Source organism: Carassius gibelio, chromosome A6 (genome assembly GCF_023724105.1).
Source record: "Carassius gibelio isolate Cgi1373 ecotype wild population from Czech Republic chromosome A6, carGib1.2-hapl.c, whole genome shotgun sequence".
Lineage (NCBI taxonomy): Eukaryota > Metazoa > Chordata > Actinopteri > Cypriniformes > Cyprinidae > Carassius > Carassius gibelio.
In genome coordinates, this window is record NC_068376.1 from 3,421,111 (window position 1) to 3,443,763 (window position 22,653).

The following is a 22,653-nucleotide window of genomic DNA, read 5'->3' on the forward strand; positions in this document are numbered from 1 at the left end:
TTGATATCTACACCTCCTCTGTACTGGATCACATCAACTCCACCATTGACAGTGTAACAACAGAAAAACAGATAACAACATACCCTAATCAGAAGCCATGGATGAACAAGGAGGTTCGACTTCTGCTGAAAGACCGCAACACCGCCTTCAGGTCAGATGACGCTCAGGCCTACAGTAAATCCAGGGCTAACCTGAAAAGGGGCATCAAAAAGGCCAAGTACTGCTACAAGCTGAAGGTAGAGGAACACTTTTCCAACTCTGACCCCCGACGCATGTGGCAGGGCATCCAGATCATCAGTGACTACAAGTCAAGCAACTCCACACCAACAGTCACGGACGTCTCTTTCCTTAACGAGCTAAATGACTTTTATGCTCGCTTCAACAGCGACAGCAAGGAGACGGCCACCAAAATCTCACCCTCAGCAGACCACCAACCCCTTAAACTCACCCCCTCAGATGTCCACACTGCACTGAGCCAGATCAACGCATGCAAGGCTGCTGGCCCGGATGGCATTCCTGGACGTGTGCTTAGGGCATGTGTAGAGCAGCTTGCAGGGGTCTTCACAGACATTTTCAAACTGTCCCTCACCCAAGCAACTGTGCCAACATGTTTTAAGTCCACATCCATTGTGCCAGTACCGAAACACTCCTCCCCAACGTGCCTCAATGACTATCGCCCCGTAGCACTCACACCCATCATTATGAAGTTCTTCGAGCGACTGGTCCTAGCACATCTCAAAGACTGCCTCCCACCCACACTGGACCCACACCAATTTGCCTACCGCAGAAATAGGAGCACAGAGGATGCAGTATGCACAGTGCTGCACTCTGCACTCACACACCTGGACCATAACAACACGTATGTTAGGATGTTGTTTGTTGACTTCAGTTCAGCATTTAACACCGTCATTCCCTCCAAGCTGACCACAAAACTTGGAGACCTGGACATTAACACCTCCCTCTGCAACTGGATTATGGACTTTCTGACCAACAGGCCTCAGCATGTTCGGTCAGGCCACAACCACTCCACCACCATCACACTTAATACTGGCGTACCACAGGGCTGTGTGCTGAGCCCATTCCTCTACTCCCTTTACACCCACGACTGCAACCCTGTGCATGGATCCAACTCCATCATTAAGTTTGCAGATGACACCACAGTGATTGGCCTCATCAGTGACAACGATGAGACTGCCTACAGGGAAGAGGTACAGCACCTGGCCACATGGTGCGCTGACAATAACCTGATCCTTAACACCAATAAGACCAAGGAGCTCATTGTGGACTTCAGGAAGAAGAATGGAAGCACGCATGACCCCATCCACATTAACGGGCTGGCTGTAGAACGTGTGTCCAGCTTCAAGTTCCTGGGAACCACCATCTCGGAGGAACTGTCCTGGGCCACAAACACCTCCAGCCTGGTCAAGAAGGCTCACCAGCGCCTTTTCTTCCTCAGGACACTGAAGAAGAACCAGCTGTCTTCATCCATCCTGGTGAACTTCTACCGGTGTGCGATCGAGAGCATCCTGACCAGTTGCATCACAGTCTGGTATGGGAACTGCTCAGTGGTTGACCGCAAGGCACTGCAGAGGGTGGTGAAAACTGCCCAGCGCATCACAGGGACACCACTTCCTGCTCTTGAGGACATCCAGAGGAAACGCTGTCTACGTCGAGCTTGCAGCATTCTCAAGGACTCCTCTCACCCTGACCATGGACTGTTTAATCTCCTGCCCTCCGGAAGGCGTTTCAGGAGCCTCCGGACAAGGACCACAAGATTCAGGAACAGCTTTTTCCCTAAAGCTGTCTCCTTGCTGAACTCTGCCCTCTGACACCCCTCAACACCCCCCACACCACACATAGACTCCTCCCCCTCTTCAACACTCTGATTTAATTATTTATTCACAACAAGCAAAAAACAGTAACTTGTTATTACTTGCACTACTGTCTGTTCATCCAGGAACGCTGTATAATCCATTTGCACATTGAAATATTTTTTTCTATGCACTTTACTGTCCATTGCAATACTGTAAATTATGTTCATAGTTCTGCCTATAGTGTACATACACTTTTACATAGCCCATCTGTATAGTATGTTCATAGTACACCTATCTGTATATCGTGCTTATAGTATTTAATATCTGTAAATTATGTCCATAATACTTACCTGTATAGTTATTGTACATATTATAGACCTTTATTCTGTACTTACTGCTTATTGCACTTCTGGTTAGATGCTAACTGCATTTCGTTGCCTTGTACCTACATGTGCAGTGACAATAAAGTTGAATCTAATCTAATCTAATCTAATCTGAATTATTATTATTTATTTACTTTATGTACAACAAGCTAATAAAACAGTAAACTTGTTATTATGCTTGTTATACTGTTTTAATTCACTTAAGACTTCGGCCACTTTTCGGTTTTCGGCCGATAGACTTTTATCACCGAAACAACACGGCCGAAATGTTGTGATGACGCAAACAGAAACCGCGACCTGCACGTGCACCTGCAAAGCGCAGACCACGAGCTCCACGCGACATTCATTTAACACCAGTGAGAACATTCTCTCTCTTCGTATTCCTTTATTCGCAGCACTAAAACGTCTCCTAACAAAGAGATTAAGACGGACCACGAAGTAAAAACAAAGAAAAGTACAGTCTTATAGAGTCTGTTAGCACACGTCTCACTGAGATCTTGTCGGATCCTCTGCACTTCATCGCGAATGTGCTTGATCCGCGTTATAAAGACCATTAATTGGATGCGGAAATAAGGCAGCGCGCACGAGAAATGATCCAGGCCGCGCTGCACTCTCGGAAAAAAAGGTACAATTTTGTACCAAAGAAGGTACAAACCCTTGTCACTGGGGCGGTACCTTTTACTGGTACAAAATTGTACCTTAATGTGAAGTAACAAATTTGTACCATTATAGTTTGTACCTTTAAGGACATGATTTGTACCATGGAAAACCAAAATGTACCTTTTTTTTTTTTTTACTTACTGGTACAATATTGTACCTTTATCTAAGGTACAAATTTGATCCTTTAAGGTACCACCCCAGTGACAAGCCCTTTTGTACCTTAACCGTGTCAAATATGTTCCTTCAAGAACTATTAAAGGCCATTTTTCTATTGAATAAAATCAATTTAATATGAGAAACAATACACATAAATACATTGTATTTGAATACTTTGTTACAGGTTATTTTGTAAAATACATCTCTGCAGTTTACAATGAAGATTTCAAACATTTTTAACAGGACATTTCTCCATTTTCTACAAAATATTTCACTAAAATGTCACAATATGTCAATTTCATTTTCCCATCTACAAAAAAAAAAAAATCACAAGCTATTCACAATACACATAAAGTATGAATACTTTGTTACAGGTTCAAATATTTCTTGTTTTGTAAATACATCTGTACACTTTACAATGAAGATTTAAAACAGAACATAAAAACATTTCTCCATTTATAATATAAAATATTTCACTAAAATGTCAATGTCAATTTCATTTTCCAATCTACAATAAAAATTCACAAGCTATTCACAATACAACTTAGACTTTTAAATTTTTATCTTCCACACAATAGCCTTGAATTTACATAACATTAACAGTTTTAAAGGAGTAATTAAATTATGTATAGCATTATAAACATTTTAATGAGATGTAAACCTAATGTTTTGTAGGTGAGTGACTATGCATATCTGGCTCTTACATACAAATAGTCATCAACCACATAAAGGTCAAGTGCCTGGTGGTCCAGTTCCTCTGCTGGCATCACACAAAACCAATCCTTATCATTTGAAACACGAAATGCATGGAAATGAGAGTCAAACGATTGTGGGAGCAACAGTTTCCCACACAGTATCCACAATGTATCTACACTGAAAACGTACTTAACCTGAAAGAATAAAGGAACTTCCTCTGTATGCACAACATCAATAACAAACACATCTTTGGTGCTGTACTTTACATTATTTACACGTTGAAGTGTTTTACCTGCAAAATCTATGGCTTGACAACTTTTGTGACTTTTAAGTGTATTTTGAAGCTCTCTGGGTAAAGATGTAAATTGAGTGCGTATGCTTGTTCCAGTCACTTTTTCATAATCACTCAACATGCTTTCTGATGAAAACTCCCAACACTGTTTGAATTGGTGTCTTTTGCTTAAGGAAGCAGCAATATTCATGAATGTCTGTGAGGAACAATTTGGACATGCATAGGGTCGTGGCATCCTCTCAGTCTAAGATAAAATAATCCTGACGACAGCGGTTGGCAATGGTTTGTCACCAGGTGCAGTTAGCTTCAACACATGCCTTTGGAGAAAGAGATGTGTGTTCCTGTTGTATGAGGGACGAAAGGTTGAATACAAAATACGTGCAAAAAGCAGAGAGAACACCGTCCTCCACCCCAACTGCTCAGCAAAGATCCCTTCATTTTCACAGTGCTGAAAATTCTCTTCTCGCTGAAGACCTGTTTCCAGTTAGACGCTCCCAAAATCTGTACAGTGGGATATGGTGTGGCTGGTTCTTCCTAAACAGAATGGAAAAAACAATATTAAAAACATCAAAAGGAAATCTGGATTAAATTCATGTTCCCAATGACTAGTTACAACTGTCTATCTACACTTAAGCCAGAATAGTTTTTATATCATCTTACTTTCAGGGATGCACCGAATAAATTCAGGGCCAAAACTTCTAGATGCACTTGGCCGAAAACTACTTTTTAAAAAATAATTATTAATTTCTTATTTAAAAAATGTGGATGTTTTACTCTCGAATTAGTGATTTAACTTCCCGCCCCCCAGGCAGTTTATAGCCTGTATAAAGACCTACAATATTCAATTTGTATTTTCAATACAAGCTGTCTAAACGGAAAACATGCATACCACAAGGACTCTCTGCAACAGCTTCTTTTCTGGCATCCTTGTAATGTGCTTCTATAACGGATTTCCCCTTAGCCAAACTCAAAACATTGGACACAATTTTGCTGAAGGAATCCTGGAAACACCGGCTTAAATTTACGGCATGCATTCGACCCATTTCTTGGAATAACAAATACAAATACGAAAAAAAAAAAAAAAAAAAAAAACAATCAATTTTAATTAATGTTATTTCTTTTCTCACCATAGTATAAAGCAACAGTTCACACACCATGCTCTAATGGGAACTTTAAACTATTTTTTCAGCACTGAACTAGTGAATATTGCCATAATAGAATTAAAAAAAAAAATTAAACTGTAGCAAGAACCAACTGGTGCTGAAACAGCAGGTTTCATGACCTTTTAAGCATGTCTATAAATTGTATATTACATTAATGTCTAAAAAATAAATATTAAACAGTTGACTTACATATCCATTTCCCTCTGCATCTCTCAGGTAAGGGTATTTGGAGATAAGAGCCTTGACTGCACAAACACTGTTTGAAGGATATCTATCAGAAGATTAAAAAAAGTGCGCAAATTTACTACAAATGTTTACCAGGGTTTGGAATTTAAAAAACAAAATAGTGTTTATTAAACTTACAGTGTGTGCTGAGCCATAGTCTCGTGCAGCACTCGTACAATTTTATGCCGGTAAGTGCTGATCTTATGACATGGTTCTTTGTTATCCAATTTTAACTGAACATCCTTTGGGAATTTGGTAGTGAGAAGACGAGGAATGGGGCTGAAATTCTTTGCTCTTGGCTGTTTAGACAGAGGAATGACGCAGAATAGAGATGAAACAGTATGAAATGTTCATATCACGATTATAGTGACCAAAATGATCTCTGAATTTTAACAGCATTAGCTACGTTTACATGGACACAATCAGAATGAAATCAATACAATTGATGAATCCGAACAAGGTGTTTACATGAATGATAAATAAAGTAATCGGGTTGATGTGCGCGTTTATGTGTCACAAGTTTCAAATCGGATTTGATGTTTTGACATGCGCACACTGCACAAATATACAGAGTTTCCGGCTGTTCGTGCATAAATATTCTCCTCTATTGGTTATTTATTTGTTTTAAACAGCAGACATAATATTAATTTGTTTCTGGTCATAATTTAGAGCAGATTAACCGTTTTGCCGTGCTGCTTATTGATCACGCAGGAAAAATGCCCCTCACCACGGCCAAAACCAGACATCTTTGGATGAGAATCCAAAACAAGGACTGGTAGGACGTTGTCCTGCTTCACTTCACAGAGACGCGAGTGAAATTAGGATTTTAGAATGACGGGAAACTTATTAATATGACACTTTATTCAACAGGAAGAACAGCTCGTTCCACGCGTCATACGTCATTACGCTATTTAACGTCATTGCACAGTCCTTTCAGTTTCGGTTTTCAATCCGATCAAGTGTTTACATGTTTTCTCGATCGGATTACAAAAGGGATAAACCGCCCATTTCAATCCGATCTAAATTTCATCTGGATCAAGCTAAATCAGATCGATTAAGGTGTTAACATGAAGGTTTTTTAGTCCGATTGAGCCATCAATTCAATTACAAGTGTCCAAGTAAACGCAGATATTGATAAAATGTTCTGGAATGTTCAAAAAGTACTCACATATATTGAAATCACTTCACAGAGTTATATGGCGAAACCAACAAAAATTAGCAGCATTATGCACTTTTTGTAACATAAAATGATATCCAGATTTTAAATAAACAAATTAATTAACAGACTTAATTCATTTGGACTTATTTTACGATCTCTTTATTGAAGTTTTGAAGCATCAGAGTTTTGGGTTAATAGACTTCTAATAAAGTTACTTCTGTGAAATCTTTCAGACTTTGAAGTGCAGTTTTACTGTGCTTTATCAAGACTGACATCAATGTCATTCTGGCAAAAAAATTAATACAAAATTTAAGGACTTAAGGAAAATCAGTCAATCAGAAGAAAATATAAGGGAACATAAATAAAACAATACTAATACTTGCCTCAAAGCTGAAGGTGTAGTCAGACTTTCAGACGGTTCTTCACTCTGGTTCTCTTCAAGTTGTTGGATAAGTTTGATAAATTTAACTTGCTTCTTAAAAGACTTCTCACAAAGTTGTGCTATCATGTGATCCGTGAGTCCAGCACTGACAGTTTCCCCATCAACTTCAAAATCTAAGAGTCAAAGAGACATTTGCTAAGTTTCAAAAAACTTACAATGAATGAAATGTATATGACTTATAGATAGGGCAGAATCAGGTAACGTTAATCACACTATTTTAAACACAGGGAAAGAGTGATTGGCAGAACACAAAGAACACACGTCACAAGTTTGTATGGACTTTTGCAAGATATATACTTTTTGAACATGCACAAGACGGACGTTATTTGTATATTGGAGTTGGGTTTAGGCTGAAAACATGAAATGCACAGAGTTTAATAGGTATGAAACCGTATGTGTAACGAATGTCAAACGTTAAATTAATGCCTTGTTCAGATTACACGATAACATTTAACAGATCAGTTTGACGCAGGGTGTCGTGGGGATTCATAAACCACAACGGGCGTCGGGACGCAAGATTCAATAGTTTCATCTCGTATAGTGTGTCATAACTGCCCACTGCTCCGGGTGTGTGTTCACAGTGTGTGGGTGTGTTCACTGCTCTGTGTGTGTGCGCGCACTTCGGATGGGTTAAATGCAGAGCACGAATTCTGAGCATGGGTCACCATACTTGGCTGAATGTCACGTCACTTTCATAATAGGCGACAAACAATGTCGCGTCTGCGATGCTTCACGACATCACGACTAGCATGTTTAATTTTTAACGGTCATCCACGACGGTTCTGTTAAGAGTGAGTGAGTATGTGAGCGAGCAACAGTGAGTGAGTGTGTGTGTGTGCGCGCGAGTGAGTGACAGTGTGTGTGGGCGAGACACCGTGACTATCATAACTGACACAAAAATCTTGTAAATTAATCTGAACTAGGCATAACTTAATTTACCAGAATTGCAGCACACAAACTGAATCACTTTATACTATAAGCGGACGGTTAATAGCACTGGATTCGTACATAAGCTAAATAAACTTGCTAATGCCATGCTTAAACAGCTGTAACATTTTATACATTTTTGATTTGATTAAATATAAAACTCACCTTTGAATTTTCTCTTTTCTTCCTCTGAGAATTCGAGTCCGGCCTCTGTTAATTTTAATAGGAGTTCTTCTGACGACATCGACGTCTGCTTCCCACTCTCCGTTCTGTTTGAAAATTCTTTGGCCAATCAATGTAGTGTTGCTATGTCTATGACATATTGTGTATTGTAACGTAATATTTAAGTAAAGTTAACTGCTTTAAAAATGTCAAAAAGTGTACACGAATGGATAACAGCATTGCATGCTGTCGTATATGCTAAATTTACGTTTCTAATTTCGCTTTGAGTAAGGTTAGTTGAAACATTTAAATTGTTTGTCACATGTACTAATTATATAAACACTATAAACCCAAATAATCAAAACTCACCTTTACATTTCGTCTACAAACTATTTGATCATTTAAATCCACCTTCTTAATATTTTTGAGCTTTTAAGTCAAAAAAGACAGAAGCAAAATGCCTGGACGTGTGTTTCAGAAGTGCTTCTTCCCGCTCTCCGTAATGACAGAGAAAATCCGTAACGGCTGCAGCAGCGCTGCCGAATTCGACCAATCAGTGTCTTGTTGCTATGCAAATTATTTAACACAGCAACCAATCGTGCATGAAACAGTAATTTGGTCGGATTGCAAAGGAAAGCAAACGACAAATTGCGTGGATACCAATGATAAATGTATTTCATCATGATTGTCTATTAAAATATTTATTTAAAAAACTGCATTTTATAAATATCACAAAACCTGTTTCCTAGTGGTTTTCACATGTTTTTAGCACTATTTTCAGAACTGTTATGATAATGTACATTTAAGACAGTTGTATAAACTCATTTACATATTTTAATCTGTAAATTATTCATATCTTTACTATTTAATCATTTTCGTTCACAGAGATTTTATGCTATTTGCATATGTAATAATAAGGGAACTGTCTATCAAGGTTGACAGATATTCAATGTACCCTTGATGTGAGAACAATTTTGTACCTTCATTTCAGTTGTACCTTAAAAGGTACCAAACAGTATCATCAGAGGTCTTTCCTGTACCATTTAGGGTACAATTATTAAAAAGGTACAAAACCGTTCTTCGAGGAACATTATTTGTACCACCATGTACCTTTTTTTCTGAGAGTGTGGTTGCGGAGAACCCGCGTGGAGACGGAGAAGCGCCAAGCGCAGGAGACAGATCAGAGCGCAGAAAAAAGACTGGTCTTTGCACCAGATGAGTGGCATGCACCATCGTTGTCTGATATGTTCAGTGGAATTCTGCAAGAAAGTGCCTCAAATAATAATAATACGTTGGCTATTTTGTTCTTAGGCTACTACACACACACACACACACTCAAACATATATACATACATAATATCAGATTGTAGCCATATTTATGCTAGATTTTCTGCTAGATTTCTGCTTTTGATAAAAATGTTTATTTATGCCCTGGCCCTATTTAAATACACTCTCTCAAATATGGCTCAAATGTCAGGCAGATGACAAGCTCAACTGCTCAACAGCTAGATGGTTAACTGTCTGAAGTCCCCATCCCCAGAAGTGATAACAGTCTTTCCAACTGGAGAAGTAATGCACTTTCTAGTCCTACATAGAAAAAATTCAAATGCACTTCACCTAAATGCACTTTGTTTTTATGAGAGAACTGTTCATTTTAAAACCTTTCTGCAGGCCAGTAGGCCTGTACATTATTATTATTTATACACATGAGTGGGATACATTTTTTGTTTGAATTTTATTTTATACTGTGCATTGTTGCAATGTGCTTAATAAATATTTGCATCATTTGTAATTAAGTTTTTTTAATGTCTTTTTTTTTTAAATAAGTTATGTAATTGTAATTATCTTTGAAACTTTAATATTAATTTATGCAATTGCAATGTCTTAATTTTAGTAAAGTTAGTACACTGTCATAGCAATAAATGCAATGGTACTAATAATTGGCATAATTTCTTTCGGTGTTTCGGTTTCGGTTTTCGGCCTTGGTTTTCTCTTTTTGGTTTTCGGTTTCGGCCAAGAATTTTCATTTCGGTGCATCCCTACTTAAGACATAACTGACTTGTTCAACCTACAGCTCAACCTTGCAAAGACTGAGCTTCTTGTTTTCCTGCCACTCCGACACTACAGCATGATGTCACCATCCAGCTACGTTCATCAAAAATAACCCCATCAAGTTCAGTCAGAAATCTTGGTGTAATCTTTGATAACCAGCTGACCTTCAAGCACCACATTGTAAAGGCTGCTTACTTATGCAAGTTTGCATTACATAACATCAGAAAGATCAGGCCCTTCCATTGTCATTTCTATGCTGGACTGCTGCAATGATCCTCTGGCTGGACTTACATCACGTGCAATCAAACCCCTTCAAATGATTCAGAATGCAGCAACACTACTGATCTTCAACAAGAATTTTTTTTTGTGTTTTTCACCAAAATTGCAGTTTCGTTCAATTAATAATTGTTTGGGGACCTCTTATGACGACATTAATATAAGTGGGACGTTCAGGGGAGGAAATCGGTCTAGAGTGGAGATCTTGAGGACTGGAGATGGTGGAAGGGGAGAGGTCCTTGCCTGAGGCCAGGCTCGTGCCTTCCACTGGTGCATCAAAGGGCCATGGTGTCCCGATGCCTAAAGAGATTGTGTCCTGGTTGCACAGGGTCTATGCAGAGAAAAACACGGTGAAGAGGTGGTGGGAGTGTTCATACCGTAGACTTAACTTGGACTTGAGCATGGCTTTCCGCTCTTGCAGTTGCTTCTCCATTAGATCGTGGATCTGCTTCTCCATGGCCTCCAGCTCCAGCTGTACTGAGTGCAGGTTGAACCTACTTGTTCCAAAAAGTAACCGAGTTAGTAACTGAATTACTCTCTAATAAAAATAACTCCTTACCAGGGAAAGTAACTATTTGTGTTACTTTAAAAAAAAAAAAAAAAGGTGCTATATGTCAAAGAATTTGTATTTTTTGAGCAGTCTTAAGTCATTTGAAATGAGTAGAATAGACAGGTGTTCGTACATAACTTTCGATATTTATTGCACGTCAACAGACAGCAAGAGTTTTGTCCTGCACTTAAAGTATTATATTTGTAAGAAAAGATTTTTTGGCCACTAGCTTTGTAGATGCGTGTGTCGTTGTGAGATGCTTCATTAAATTAGAGTTGCTTACAATGGATGTCGACAAAGTCTTTGCTCCTGGACATCATATACACATTACATGCATGTTCTTGCCTTTGACCACAATGAATTTTTAGTAGTGCTTATATCTCCACCTTGAAAATGGCAACTTTTCATCGGATTGCTCCTGACTCGCTATCTCTGACTCTGTTTATCTGTTGCATGTGTGTGTGAGGTGCCGCTGGCGTGTGTGCTGGCATGTGTGAAAAACACTGGCTCTGATTGCTACCATGAAACACATGACTCTGCCGTAGCCAATCATAATCGCTTATATCGTTATTAACCTACCTCCTCACTAGCTGTGTGAGCCAGGGGTGCGTTCGGATTATACCCAATTTATTCAATTAATGCATAGTAACGCACCGCATTTAACGTCTTGTAATGTTAACGGCGTTATAAAGACGGGAAAAGTAATTAATTAGATTACCCCGTTACTGAAAAAATAACGTCGTTACCTAACACCATTCTTTTAAATGGCGTTATTCCAAACACTGATGTACCCCATACAGAAACCTAACAATTAACTTACTGATTATTATTAAGCAGCAAGATAAGGGGTTGGGGAAACTGTGACAGTTAATAGTTAGTTAATAGTGAGAATTTGTTCCCAAAATAAAGTGTGACCAACAAATTAAATAAACTAATAAAATTATAATGCAAAAATTTTGTATGTGTATTTTTAAGAGTCAGGAAAAGAGGAAAGCAAAATGTTGTTGCACACAGTGTCAACAGCTCAATTTAAGATGCTGTTGATACAGTATTATTTACAAAGGACCTACACTTACCCAAGCACTGATATTTCCTCATGATCCACAGAATCTGGTAGACAGCTGTAAAAATCAACTCAAACCATATTTTCCTTTCAGCTGAACTTCTATTTTTTATATATACAGTATGTAAGAGATTCCACTTTATCTGCTTAAAATAAATGGATGTTTAATTTCTCAGTTATTTATTTCTCTGTTCAGATTACGGTACTGTTTTCTCACTGGTCAGAGCTGTGAATTTATGGCATCAGCTCTACAATCATCAAACTCTCGTCTGATAAAGCTGGACATGAGTGAGAATGCTCTGCAGGACTCAGGAGTGAGGCTGCTCTCAGATGCACTGAGGAGCCCAAACTGTCAGCTGAAGATACTGAGGTTTGAGAATCAGATGTGTTTTAATTATGTTAATTTTAAACACAAAGTTTCATTACCAAATCAAAAACTTTGTAATAACGTTCACTTGGAAGTCATTTATAAATGATTAGTTAATGATTAACTAATTATTTACAAAACATTCATAAGGAAGTAATATGTTAATACTTTTCATTAATAAATTAATAAGTGATATGTTCATATTTTGTATATGTTTTGTAGATTAAGTTCTAAATAATTTATAGCTTAAAATAATAAGTGATTCAATGATTAGCTGATCATTTACAAAACATTACTATACATTCGCAGATAATTAAGTAATATCCTAACGATTTACAAATCTCATGTTATCTTAAAAAATAGCTTCATAAAATAATCAAACATATCCTTAGTAAATGGTTAATACACTGAATAAAAAAACGATTGAAAGTTAGTCAACTAAATTTGTTTATTTAAATGTAGCAAAAATTGACTACAACTACTTAAAAAACTTTTACATTCAATGAATCATTGCTTTCAGTATAGTTACTAGTTAATATATTTTTATTCACTTGTAAATCATTGAAATGTCAAAATTGTACTATTATTGCACAGTGTTATAAATGATCCATGTATCAGAAAATACATCTGCCTATAATCTCACAAGTCAGCCCTTACATTGTGGTACACACTACAAAGTTCAAAACCTATTGTGTAAATGCATTATTAAATAATTTCCAAACTTTCTGCAACCCCTAAACTAAATTGTAAACTACTTGTCTGTTGTACATGTTTTACAAACCTGCTGGTTGCAAGTTGTGTGTGTACACACTGGGGTGAAAGATCTACGAAGGATGAGTAATGATTAAGTCAGGTTGTTATAAAACATTTAGTAGTTTCCAGCCATCTATTTTTGTGAGCTCATCTAAAGGGAGGACTGTTTTTACCTTGTAAAGGAGATTTAAAGGATCATTTATCTTCCCAACATAAAAGTTAAACACAACACAGATGGATACAAAACACTGAAATTTATCAAGATGCAAAAAAATTAAACTGTACAGCTGTAAGTACACTTGATAAAAAATGAAAAATAAACGTCTGTAATTCGTAGAAGAAAAAACATTCAACTGTACAGTTGTACAGTTTCATTTTATTGCATATTGGAATAAATATTTCTGAGTGTCCCTCTGTCTTGTTTGTTTATTTATTTATTTATTTTGTAAGGAACATAACTGAGACTTTAATCTGCTTTGTAATAGATCTGCTTATAAATCAAGAGCAATGCATAAATTAACTGCTTACTAATGATTATTCATGTTGGGACAAGGATTTATAAAAGATGAACTGACCATTTACTAATGCTTACCTAATGATTCATAGAGTGCAGTTATTTTTAAAGTGTTACCGATTAGGGGATGCTGAAAGCTTTGTAAATTTATTCATCCATTTACACAACAGGATTGAATACTTTGTAGTGTGTAGCGCAATGTAAGTGCTCACTGGTGAGGGTGTAGACAGACTATTGTATTTTTAACGCTGTGAGATAATAATACAATGTTCTCATTTCAATGATTAAAATTGATTAATAATCAATTAAATAGTTACTTATTAACTTATAAACTAATTTACTATGTTTATGTTTGATTATCTCATGATATGCTATTTTTTTAAGATAAGTAAAGTGTTTTGTAAATGATTAGTTATTCATCATCTAATCACTTGTAAATGGTTTATAACTCAATCTACAAAACATAGATACAAATATTAACAAATCACATGTTAAGTTTTGTAAATTATTAGTTCATAATTAATTTCTTATAAATGTCTTACAACTGAATGTTATTATAAAGTGTTACCTTCTTTTTTAATTAGTTTTCAAATGAAAGACAAAATTAGTTAATCTAATCTGAGCGACGTCTCCAAATATTACTGCATAAATTACAAATGTACTAAATCTCAAATAGAAATGCTAATAAAAATACAAATACAACACAAAAGTTTGTATATATAAAATTGGTGCTACATGGTCTGAGGTAAAATATTAGTTGATTTCTCTTTATGTTTTGTTTAGTGATAAATGTAATTATCAATAGTCCAAGAGGATATGATGGACAGCTAATATATACTTGTCAGTTAAAAGCTACATTTAAAGCAACAGAATATTCTAAATAACATGAGACAAAACAAATGAGAACATAAATCTTGTTTTTGTTTACTCTGTCAACAGTCATGCAAGCATTAAATGTGTACAGTATAATATAAAACTTGCAATGTCTACCATGTTATTATTTTCAAACAAGATGTGAAAAATGTGAAATAATTTAAATATTTAACGTGTGTGTGTAATTATTCAGTTTGTTATTATTCTGTTCAGATTGCAGAAATGTAAACTCACTGGTCAGAGCTGTGAATTTGTGGCATCAGTTCTACGGTCATCAGACTCTCGTCTAATAGATCTAAACATGAGTCACAATGAGCTGCAGGATTCAGGAGTGAAGATACTCTCTGATGGACTGAAGAGCCCAAACTGTCAGCTGGAGAAACTGAGGTTTGAAATACAGATGTGTTTTTTATGTGAATTTGATCCACATGATGTAAGTGTTTGCAGTAAGGATGTAAAGATTCACTCATTGTCTCAAATGATTTGATTGCAAATTCTGATTATGTATATACCTCAATCTTGATGCATGGATTTCTGAATTGTGAGACATTTGAGGCGTATCTTCAGTAGTATTATTTATTGTGAATCTGCTCTTTGGAGCTGCAGTCATCAAGTCTGACTAAATCAGCGAAACACTGTAGTTTTATACACATTTTAGAAGGCAGTGTTTAGAGCAGACAAAGCTCCTGGGTGACAACCTTAAAGCATGCAAAGGGAGTAAGCAGTTATATCAGCTGCACAAGACACCGGATTGTCACCAGCCCTAATTCAATCAGCAATTCCAGAATTTTATTATCATAGAGAAAAAGATAAATAACATAAGTATTGATGATCACTAACTGAGCACAATGAATATGCAAATTTGCAAAAAAAATTGATTAAATTATTTCGGAATTGAATGAAAAACCTATTAATTGTGAATTAAATTGATTAGCTGTCTACACAAAGATTCACACTCCTCTTGTGGCTATCCACATCTATGAGTTTTGAACTTAAAGTCGATAAAAGATTCAGCTGATTGTATTCTGAGGAAATCTTTTAATATTTGTGCATTGGATAAAAATGTGCTAAACCTCACATGACAAGACAAAAAAATGTACATGAATAGAAAACAAAAAAATATATATATTAAATAAAGACTTAGGAAGCAAACATGTGTTTTACTCATAATATATAGCTTTAATTGATTTGAAACATTAAAGGCACAATATCCAATATTTTAGATTTTTTTTTATAAAAAAAAATCTTACATATTGTGCCTTTAACTGCAGTAAGCATATAAATGTATCTCCTTCATGTCAAAATATTTAACATGATTTTATCATGAGTAATGTCAGTGATCTTTTTATTGTTTCTCTATGTTTGTAGTTTACCGTGGTGTGAGGTGAGAGATGAAGGTTGTCGTTTTCTGGCTTCAGCTCTGCATTCAAACCCTTCACACCTGAGAGAACTGTATCTGAGCTATAATTACTCCGAAAAATCAGGACTCAAGATGCTCTCTGATCTACTGAACGATCCAAACTACGCACTGAACAAACTCGAGTAAGATTCATCTTATCCTGTATTCAGTCTAACCATCTACAGATATTCAGTGAAGTGAAATGTTATTTAGAAGAGTCTGAGAAAGGGCTTTAGGATATGCAGGAAAAAGTAAAGTGAACCAAAGTCTTTGTTCCTACAATGCAAGTAAATGGTAACTATAACTGTTTGGTTACCAATGTTTATCAAAATATATTTTGTTCAGAAGAAAGTTTCTGTTTCACTGTCAGAAACACACATAACAACTGAATAAAACAGGTCATACCATCATGTCCAACAGATCCTTTCTAGTGAAAAAATAATAGAGAAAGTGCTGAGTATGAAATCATTTAAAGCCCGTGACTACAGATATTGTTACAGGTCTGGTCTTGGGTCAGGATGACACCATAAATAAATAAACAAATATAAGAAAACGTTTCCTTTCATTTTATTTTTTTCCTTTTCACTTAAGAGGAAGCAAAACTTTGGGGTTTGCTTAGATAAAAAAGACACTGACTAAACCCAGCTGCAATTAAATTGTAACAATGAGTCGGATCCATGTGCAGTACTTTATTAACAGAGTGGTCAAACTGGCAATGGTCAGATAACACACCAGTATGCAGGGGATATCCAAAATCAGAAACAGTAGCAGGCAAAGCTTGGGGTAGGTGGCAGAGAATCAAAGTTGGTATACACAATCCAAATTCAAACACGGAAGGAACAAACATGCTCGGAAATACCAGACAGAACTAAACAAGACTTTGCAATGTGAGTGTGGATGAGTGCAACCTTTATAGTGTAACTGATAGGAAACAAGTGTGGTTCAAAAATGAGTTCCTAGGCAGGGGTTTTTGGGAAATTAATCCAGGGTGTAATATTTCATGTGAAAGTCTGTGTGGTGAATAATCGGTTGTGCAGTGACCGGATCATGACATAAATAAACCTGACAAAAGAAAGAAAATAAAAATACAGTGGTTTTACCAAACTCCCTAACTACATGAAAACCAGGAGTACAAGACACAAAAAGTAAGCAAAAAATAAAAATAAAGCCTTGCACTTATAAAGGGAAAAACAAACGAAAGAGGAAAAGGCACACAATTTATGTATGATATGTGATGTATACACATCACAGTATTTTTTTTTTATATAATTTTTTTTTTTTTTTTTTTTTTTGCTGCTTCACAAATTGGATAATTTTTAGGTTGGTTCCATGAAAGCACTTTACAGGCACCTGAGGAGAGCTTGTGCTGTGACAACTATTAAATTATCCATTAACCAGAATATCATCTGTGTTTGTGTTTAGCTATAAAGTCTACAGCACACTCATTCAAGCAATATAATGCTAATTTATGTTTGTCTTTATCTAATAGTGATTAAAAATGTTTATGCCAAACAAATGTGACATTTCTTATCTAAAAATTATCTTCATTGACGTCTAATAATCTAATCTGGAAAATTACTTCATGTGATTAGTATGATGTATTGCATAGCATTAATATCAGTGGAAAATGCTCATCTATTTCCACTGGACTAATACAATATCTGAACTAGGTAATTAGGGAAGTAAAGATTCAGATGATAGCATTTTTTAATTAAGAGATAATTTGAGGATACAATAAAAGCTAATAGTCCCTTTTTCTGGACAGAGGTATGTTTCATTTTGACAATCACACACTCATATCCACACAGACTGCCATTAATGACCCGAACAGAGGTATATTTGGAAGCGTTTCAGTGTAATGTTTTCAAAAAACATTTTATTAGTCTGTCTTGACTAATAAAAAAAGCACCAACTTCATCACTGACACAAAGAGTAGTGTGTGTGTAATGTGAGACAGCTAAAACTACACACACACCCATTTTTATAAATAAATCTACTTTAATTTGTATTAAATAATTTTAATCTTGCCGTCCTGCCCTTAATATTTTAATTGATTATTGCGGCCTGATGTGCATTCAGTAGAGTGATTATTCCTGTTCCATGTAAAAATATGAATCATTCTGTAATTATAAAAGAGTCACATGATTTTAAAAATAGTGTTTGAATGTTAAAATGCTTGATTTTTATTTTTTACTTTCGAAATGGTTTTATATGTTGGTTATGATTAGGCGATCAAAATTGTCTTTTGGTTAATTTTAGTCAAAGATAAATTTCACATATCTGTATTATGCATATTTGAGTAACACCATAAAAGTAACTGAACACAATAAAATAACACAAATGAGTCCATTGAATTTTAAATAGATCTGAATTGAGGTTGAACTGTTGTCAGAACAGTATAATTTTTTATTTTAATTTTCTGGACTCATTTGGAAGTAAAAACTTACATATAAGCATATCAGGCTGTAACGCCGCACCAGCAGATGGAGCCCTCGTCTGAGCACTGACTGTGTACCGCTCCCTCTGCTTCTACATTCAGATGTGCTAAAACCAGGCGGCAAGGAAGTCGACCGGAAGTTGAAGTCGGCCGCGTGCCGCCATCTTGTAGCAGAACTTCACTTGCGTTGACATTCCCATTGACTTCCATTCATTTTGGCGTCACTTTAACAGCGAATAACTTCTGAGGCCTTTAAAGACTCAGTTTGTCCATTTCTAAAGATACACAACAATGTATAAAGGGCTCCATTACCTTCTATGTTACATTATGGCCCAGTAGAAACAGTTTTTGTAAAAAATAGGCTAACGATTGCGTCACAACCACTCGACTCTCTGTCGCATTACTGTACAGACAGGAGGAGAAGCTCGCAGGCAATTAACTTAATATGGCGTACTGGCGTTACATTTTAAAATACTATAAAAATAATTAATCAGAATGCTTACTCCTGCTCACTCACGCCAAAGAACTCCCCGCTCAAGATCGCCGTCTCTACAATATTAACGATGGCAGTTTGCACACACGGCTACTAGAAGATTTACATCTGTCAGACAGGTTGCTGACGTCGTCAAGCTTCGTTTGAGTCTGCGCGTCAGAAACGGAAGTGCTAAAAAACACTAAAAAATGGGCTTCAATTGTCTCAGTTGAGTTCCAATGGGGTCGCTGTGTCCATTTCTTTTACTGTCTATGGCTAAAACACTAGTCACATTTAAATCTAGACTTAAAAATCTGTTTAGCTGTGCATTTATTGAATGAGCACTGTGCAATGTCTGAACTGATTACACTATATTTTCACTGTTTTCTTTTTATGTAAAATCATTTTCTAACTGTTTTTAATTTCATTTTAATTAAGTAAATGTTTTAATAATTTTAGAAGTTTTTAAAATTGCTTGTTTTATTTTTGTTATCATTTTTCTACATTATTATTTTCTTTTCCTTTATGTAAAGCACTTTGAATTACCATTGTGTACGAAATGTGCTATATAAATAAACCTGCCTTGCCTTGTCTTGCCTTGTCTTACATTCATTTCCTGTTTGGGCAGTATTCAACAAGAGTCTGTGTGTTTTCTTTTTGCAAACTATTGCCTGTTTACCTTTCTTACCCAGCATTTTACACTGTCATTCTGCCTGTCTGTTCTGTGTATGATTCTACCTGAGTTCTCGTATATGATTGTTGGATTGCCCTGTTGGATTGATAGCCTGATTCAAACTGATGAATGTTTTTGGAGCTTTCTCCTGCCTACTCGTCTCTGTCTTCTGGATTCCCCTTGTGTATGTTGCAAGATTGTACTGTTATCACAGTACTGACTCTCTGCCTGGTTTAACGATATCTTTCTCCTAATAAACTTTTTCAAATGGATTCTAATGCCGCCTTAGCCTCGATGTTACAGAATACTTCACCTCAACTGAATCCAGCGGAAGTTTCAAACCTGCAAGCAGAGTTCACCTATCAAAGTGAGGCATCAAAGGGTTACCAAGATCAGTTGACTAAACTCCAGTCTGTCAATGAGCACCTGACTAATTACATGTAGTCTCTACCTTTTGATTATTTAATTCAACAACTTCAAGTATTTGAATATCCCGCAGTCTTTCGAACTTCCTATTACACTAAAAGCTGAAGATATTTCAATTCCATTAAATAAAAAATTAAAATTAAATGTATGCATTTAGCAGATGCTTTTATCCAAAGCGACTTACAGTACATTCAGGCTATTGATTTTTACCTGTCATGTGTTCCCGGGGAATCGAACCCCCAACCTTGCACTTGATAGCGCAATGCACTACCAATTGAGCTACAGGAACACTTAACCATTAACAGCGATGACCAATTCTGGAGCTGCACTGAACCTCATTCATAAAGATCTCATCAAAAAATATAATATCCCTATCCAACCATGCAATACACGCATTAAGATCAAAGCTGTCAATGATACCTCAATAGGAAATGGAATAAGTCATCCGACCAAGCCAGCAACCATCCAAGTTGGTTTATTTCACCAAGAATTAATCTCCCTGTATTTCATTGACTTCCCCAAACATGAAGTGATCCTTGGATTCCCACGGTTATCCGTTCATGACCCCATAATTCCTGGCATCAGGGTGAGTTGATTAAGTTGTCCATTTTCTGTGAGAGTTATTGCTCTTCCCGTTTTCATGTTACATTATCAGCATAGAAAGCCTGTGATTAACAATGCAGTTAATATTCCCAACTGTTATGATGATCTGGCAGAAGTCTTAAGTATCCTAGCGACTGTACCATTGACATACTCCCCAATGTAATACCTCCAAAGAGTAGGATTTACCCTCTGTCCAGGAATGAAACCCAAGTCATGGAGGAATATATTGAAGAGGCCTTAAGCTCAGGATTCCTTCGGCCCTCCACGTCTCCAGCTGCAGCAGAGTTTTTCTTAGTTGAAAAGAAGATGGAGGATTAAGGCCTTGTATTGATTATCGACGACTTAATAATGTCACTGTGAAGTTCCGATACCCTCTACCACTGGTTCCTTTGGCCTTAGAACAGCTCTGGGAGGCTACCATCTACACCAAACTTGATCTACGGAGTGCTTATAACCTGATCAGAATCAACAAGGGCGATGAATGGAAAACTGCCTTTCTCACCACTATGGGACACTATGAATATCAGGTTATGCCGTATGGGCTTGCCAGTGCCCCGGCTGTCTTTCAGTCTTTCATCAATGAGATTTTCCGAGACCTTCTGAATCAGTATGTAACATTGACGATCTACTCATCTACTCAAATTCTGAAGATGAACATATCAATCATGTCAGGACTGTCCTCACTCGACTTCTAGAAAACCAACTGTACGTCAAGGCAGAAAAATGTGAGCTTCACGTCAGACAGACTTCATTCCTGGGTTACCATATCAGTCATCAAGGAGTAAAAATGGATGAATCCAAGGTCAAGGCAGTCACAGAATGGCCACAGCCATCCACGATAAAGGAGCTTCAAAGGTTTCTGGATTTTGCTAATTTTTACAGACGTTTTATCAGAAATTATAGTATGATTGCTTCTCCTCTGACTACTCTCTTAAAAGGAAAGCCTTCGAAACTGAAGTGGACTGAGGAGGCCAACCAAGCATACAATAACCTGAAGGTCAGGTTTACCACAGCCCCCATTCTTAATTCATTAATTCATTATGTGACAATATTGAAAATAATTTAGCCTGTTAGGGATATAATCCTGATATAATGATAGATTTGGCATAATTTATTTCGGTGTTTCGGTTATCGGCCTTGGTTTCCTCATTTTCGGTTTTCAGTTTCGGACAAGAATTTTCCTTTCGGTGCATCCCTAACAGCGACTGAATGGGATGGGATACCCCATGAGGTAGCGAACACCATCACTTCGGCGAAAGCACCATCTACGAGACACGATTATGCCTTAAAGTGGAACCTGTTAGTCGAGTGGAGTTCAATTCTGGATTCATTTTCTTACAAAATCTGTTTTTCCTACAAAATATTAATAAAATAAGGTATTTATATAGCAGATACAAAACTAATGCATCAAATACTAAATAAGTCTAACATTCACTTCAGTGAATGAATTAATTGAGACCGGACGCTTCCAAATTAAGGGAGTGAAACACAACATAATGTCACCATTTTGACAAAAAAAAATAATAATAATAAAGTTCTCAGATTAATTCATTTAAAACCAAATGATACTTTTATGAAAAAAATATCAGCTGAAGTTGTGTGATTTAGGCTCATATCTCAACAATCTGTGAGAGAGAGGCATTATTTATGAAAATACATGAATATCAGCGTGCATCAGCTTTCTGCAGCATATGTGTTTGTTAGTCATCAGCTGAGCATCACAGATCATATTTGTCTTCATCTGAGAGAATAAATCCAGATTAATGGATGAGAACGTGAGACGAGGAGTAAAGACAGATGTGTGTGTGATTAGAGGAGCACTGACGAGGAACACACTGTCAGATCTGCCTTCCTCTTCTCATTAGAATGATTGACTGTCACCATGGCAACAAATTATGGAGCCGCTGAAGATTCCTTGATGGACAAAAGCGGATTGAATCTGGTGAGAGAATGAAGGAGGTGCACGTGCTGATCTGGGTATATATATATATATATATATATATATATATATATATATATATATATATATATTTGTATATATATATATATTTATGTTTTGTCAAGTAATTAGAATTTGGAACAACTTTAATTTTGATTTCTTATTGTATTTCTTTAT

At 36.4% G+C, this 22,653-nt stretch overlaps 1 protein-coding gene across 1 annotated transcript in view; it reads left to right on the forward strand.

Moving 5' to 3' along the window:
• LOC128015077 (NACHT, LRR and PYD domains-containing protein 12-like) overlaps positions 1 to 20,855 on the forward strand; it is a 32,852-nt gene extending 11,997 nt beyond the window's left edge. The window contains exons 5-7 of the mRNA XM_052598782.1: positions 12,217 to 12,390; positions 15,896 to 16,069; positions 20,654 to 20,855. Of these exons, the coding sequence (XP_052454742.1) occupies positions 12,217 to 12,390; positions 15,896 to 16,069; positions 20,654 to 20,855 (550 nt within the window). The remainder of the gene's footprint in view (positions 1 to 12,216; positions 12,391 to 15,895; positions 16,070 to 20,653) is intronic.
• Positions 20,856 to 22,653: the final 1,798 nt, after the last annotated feature.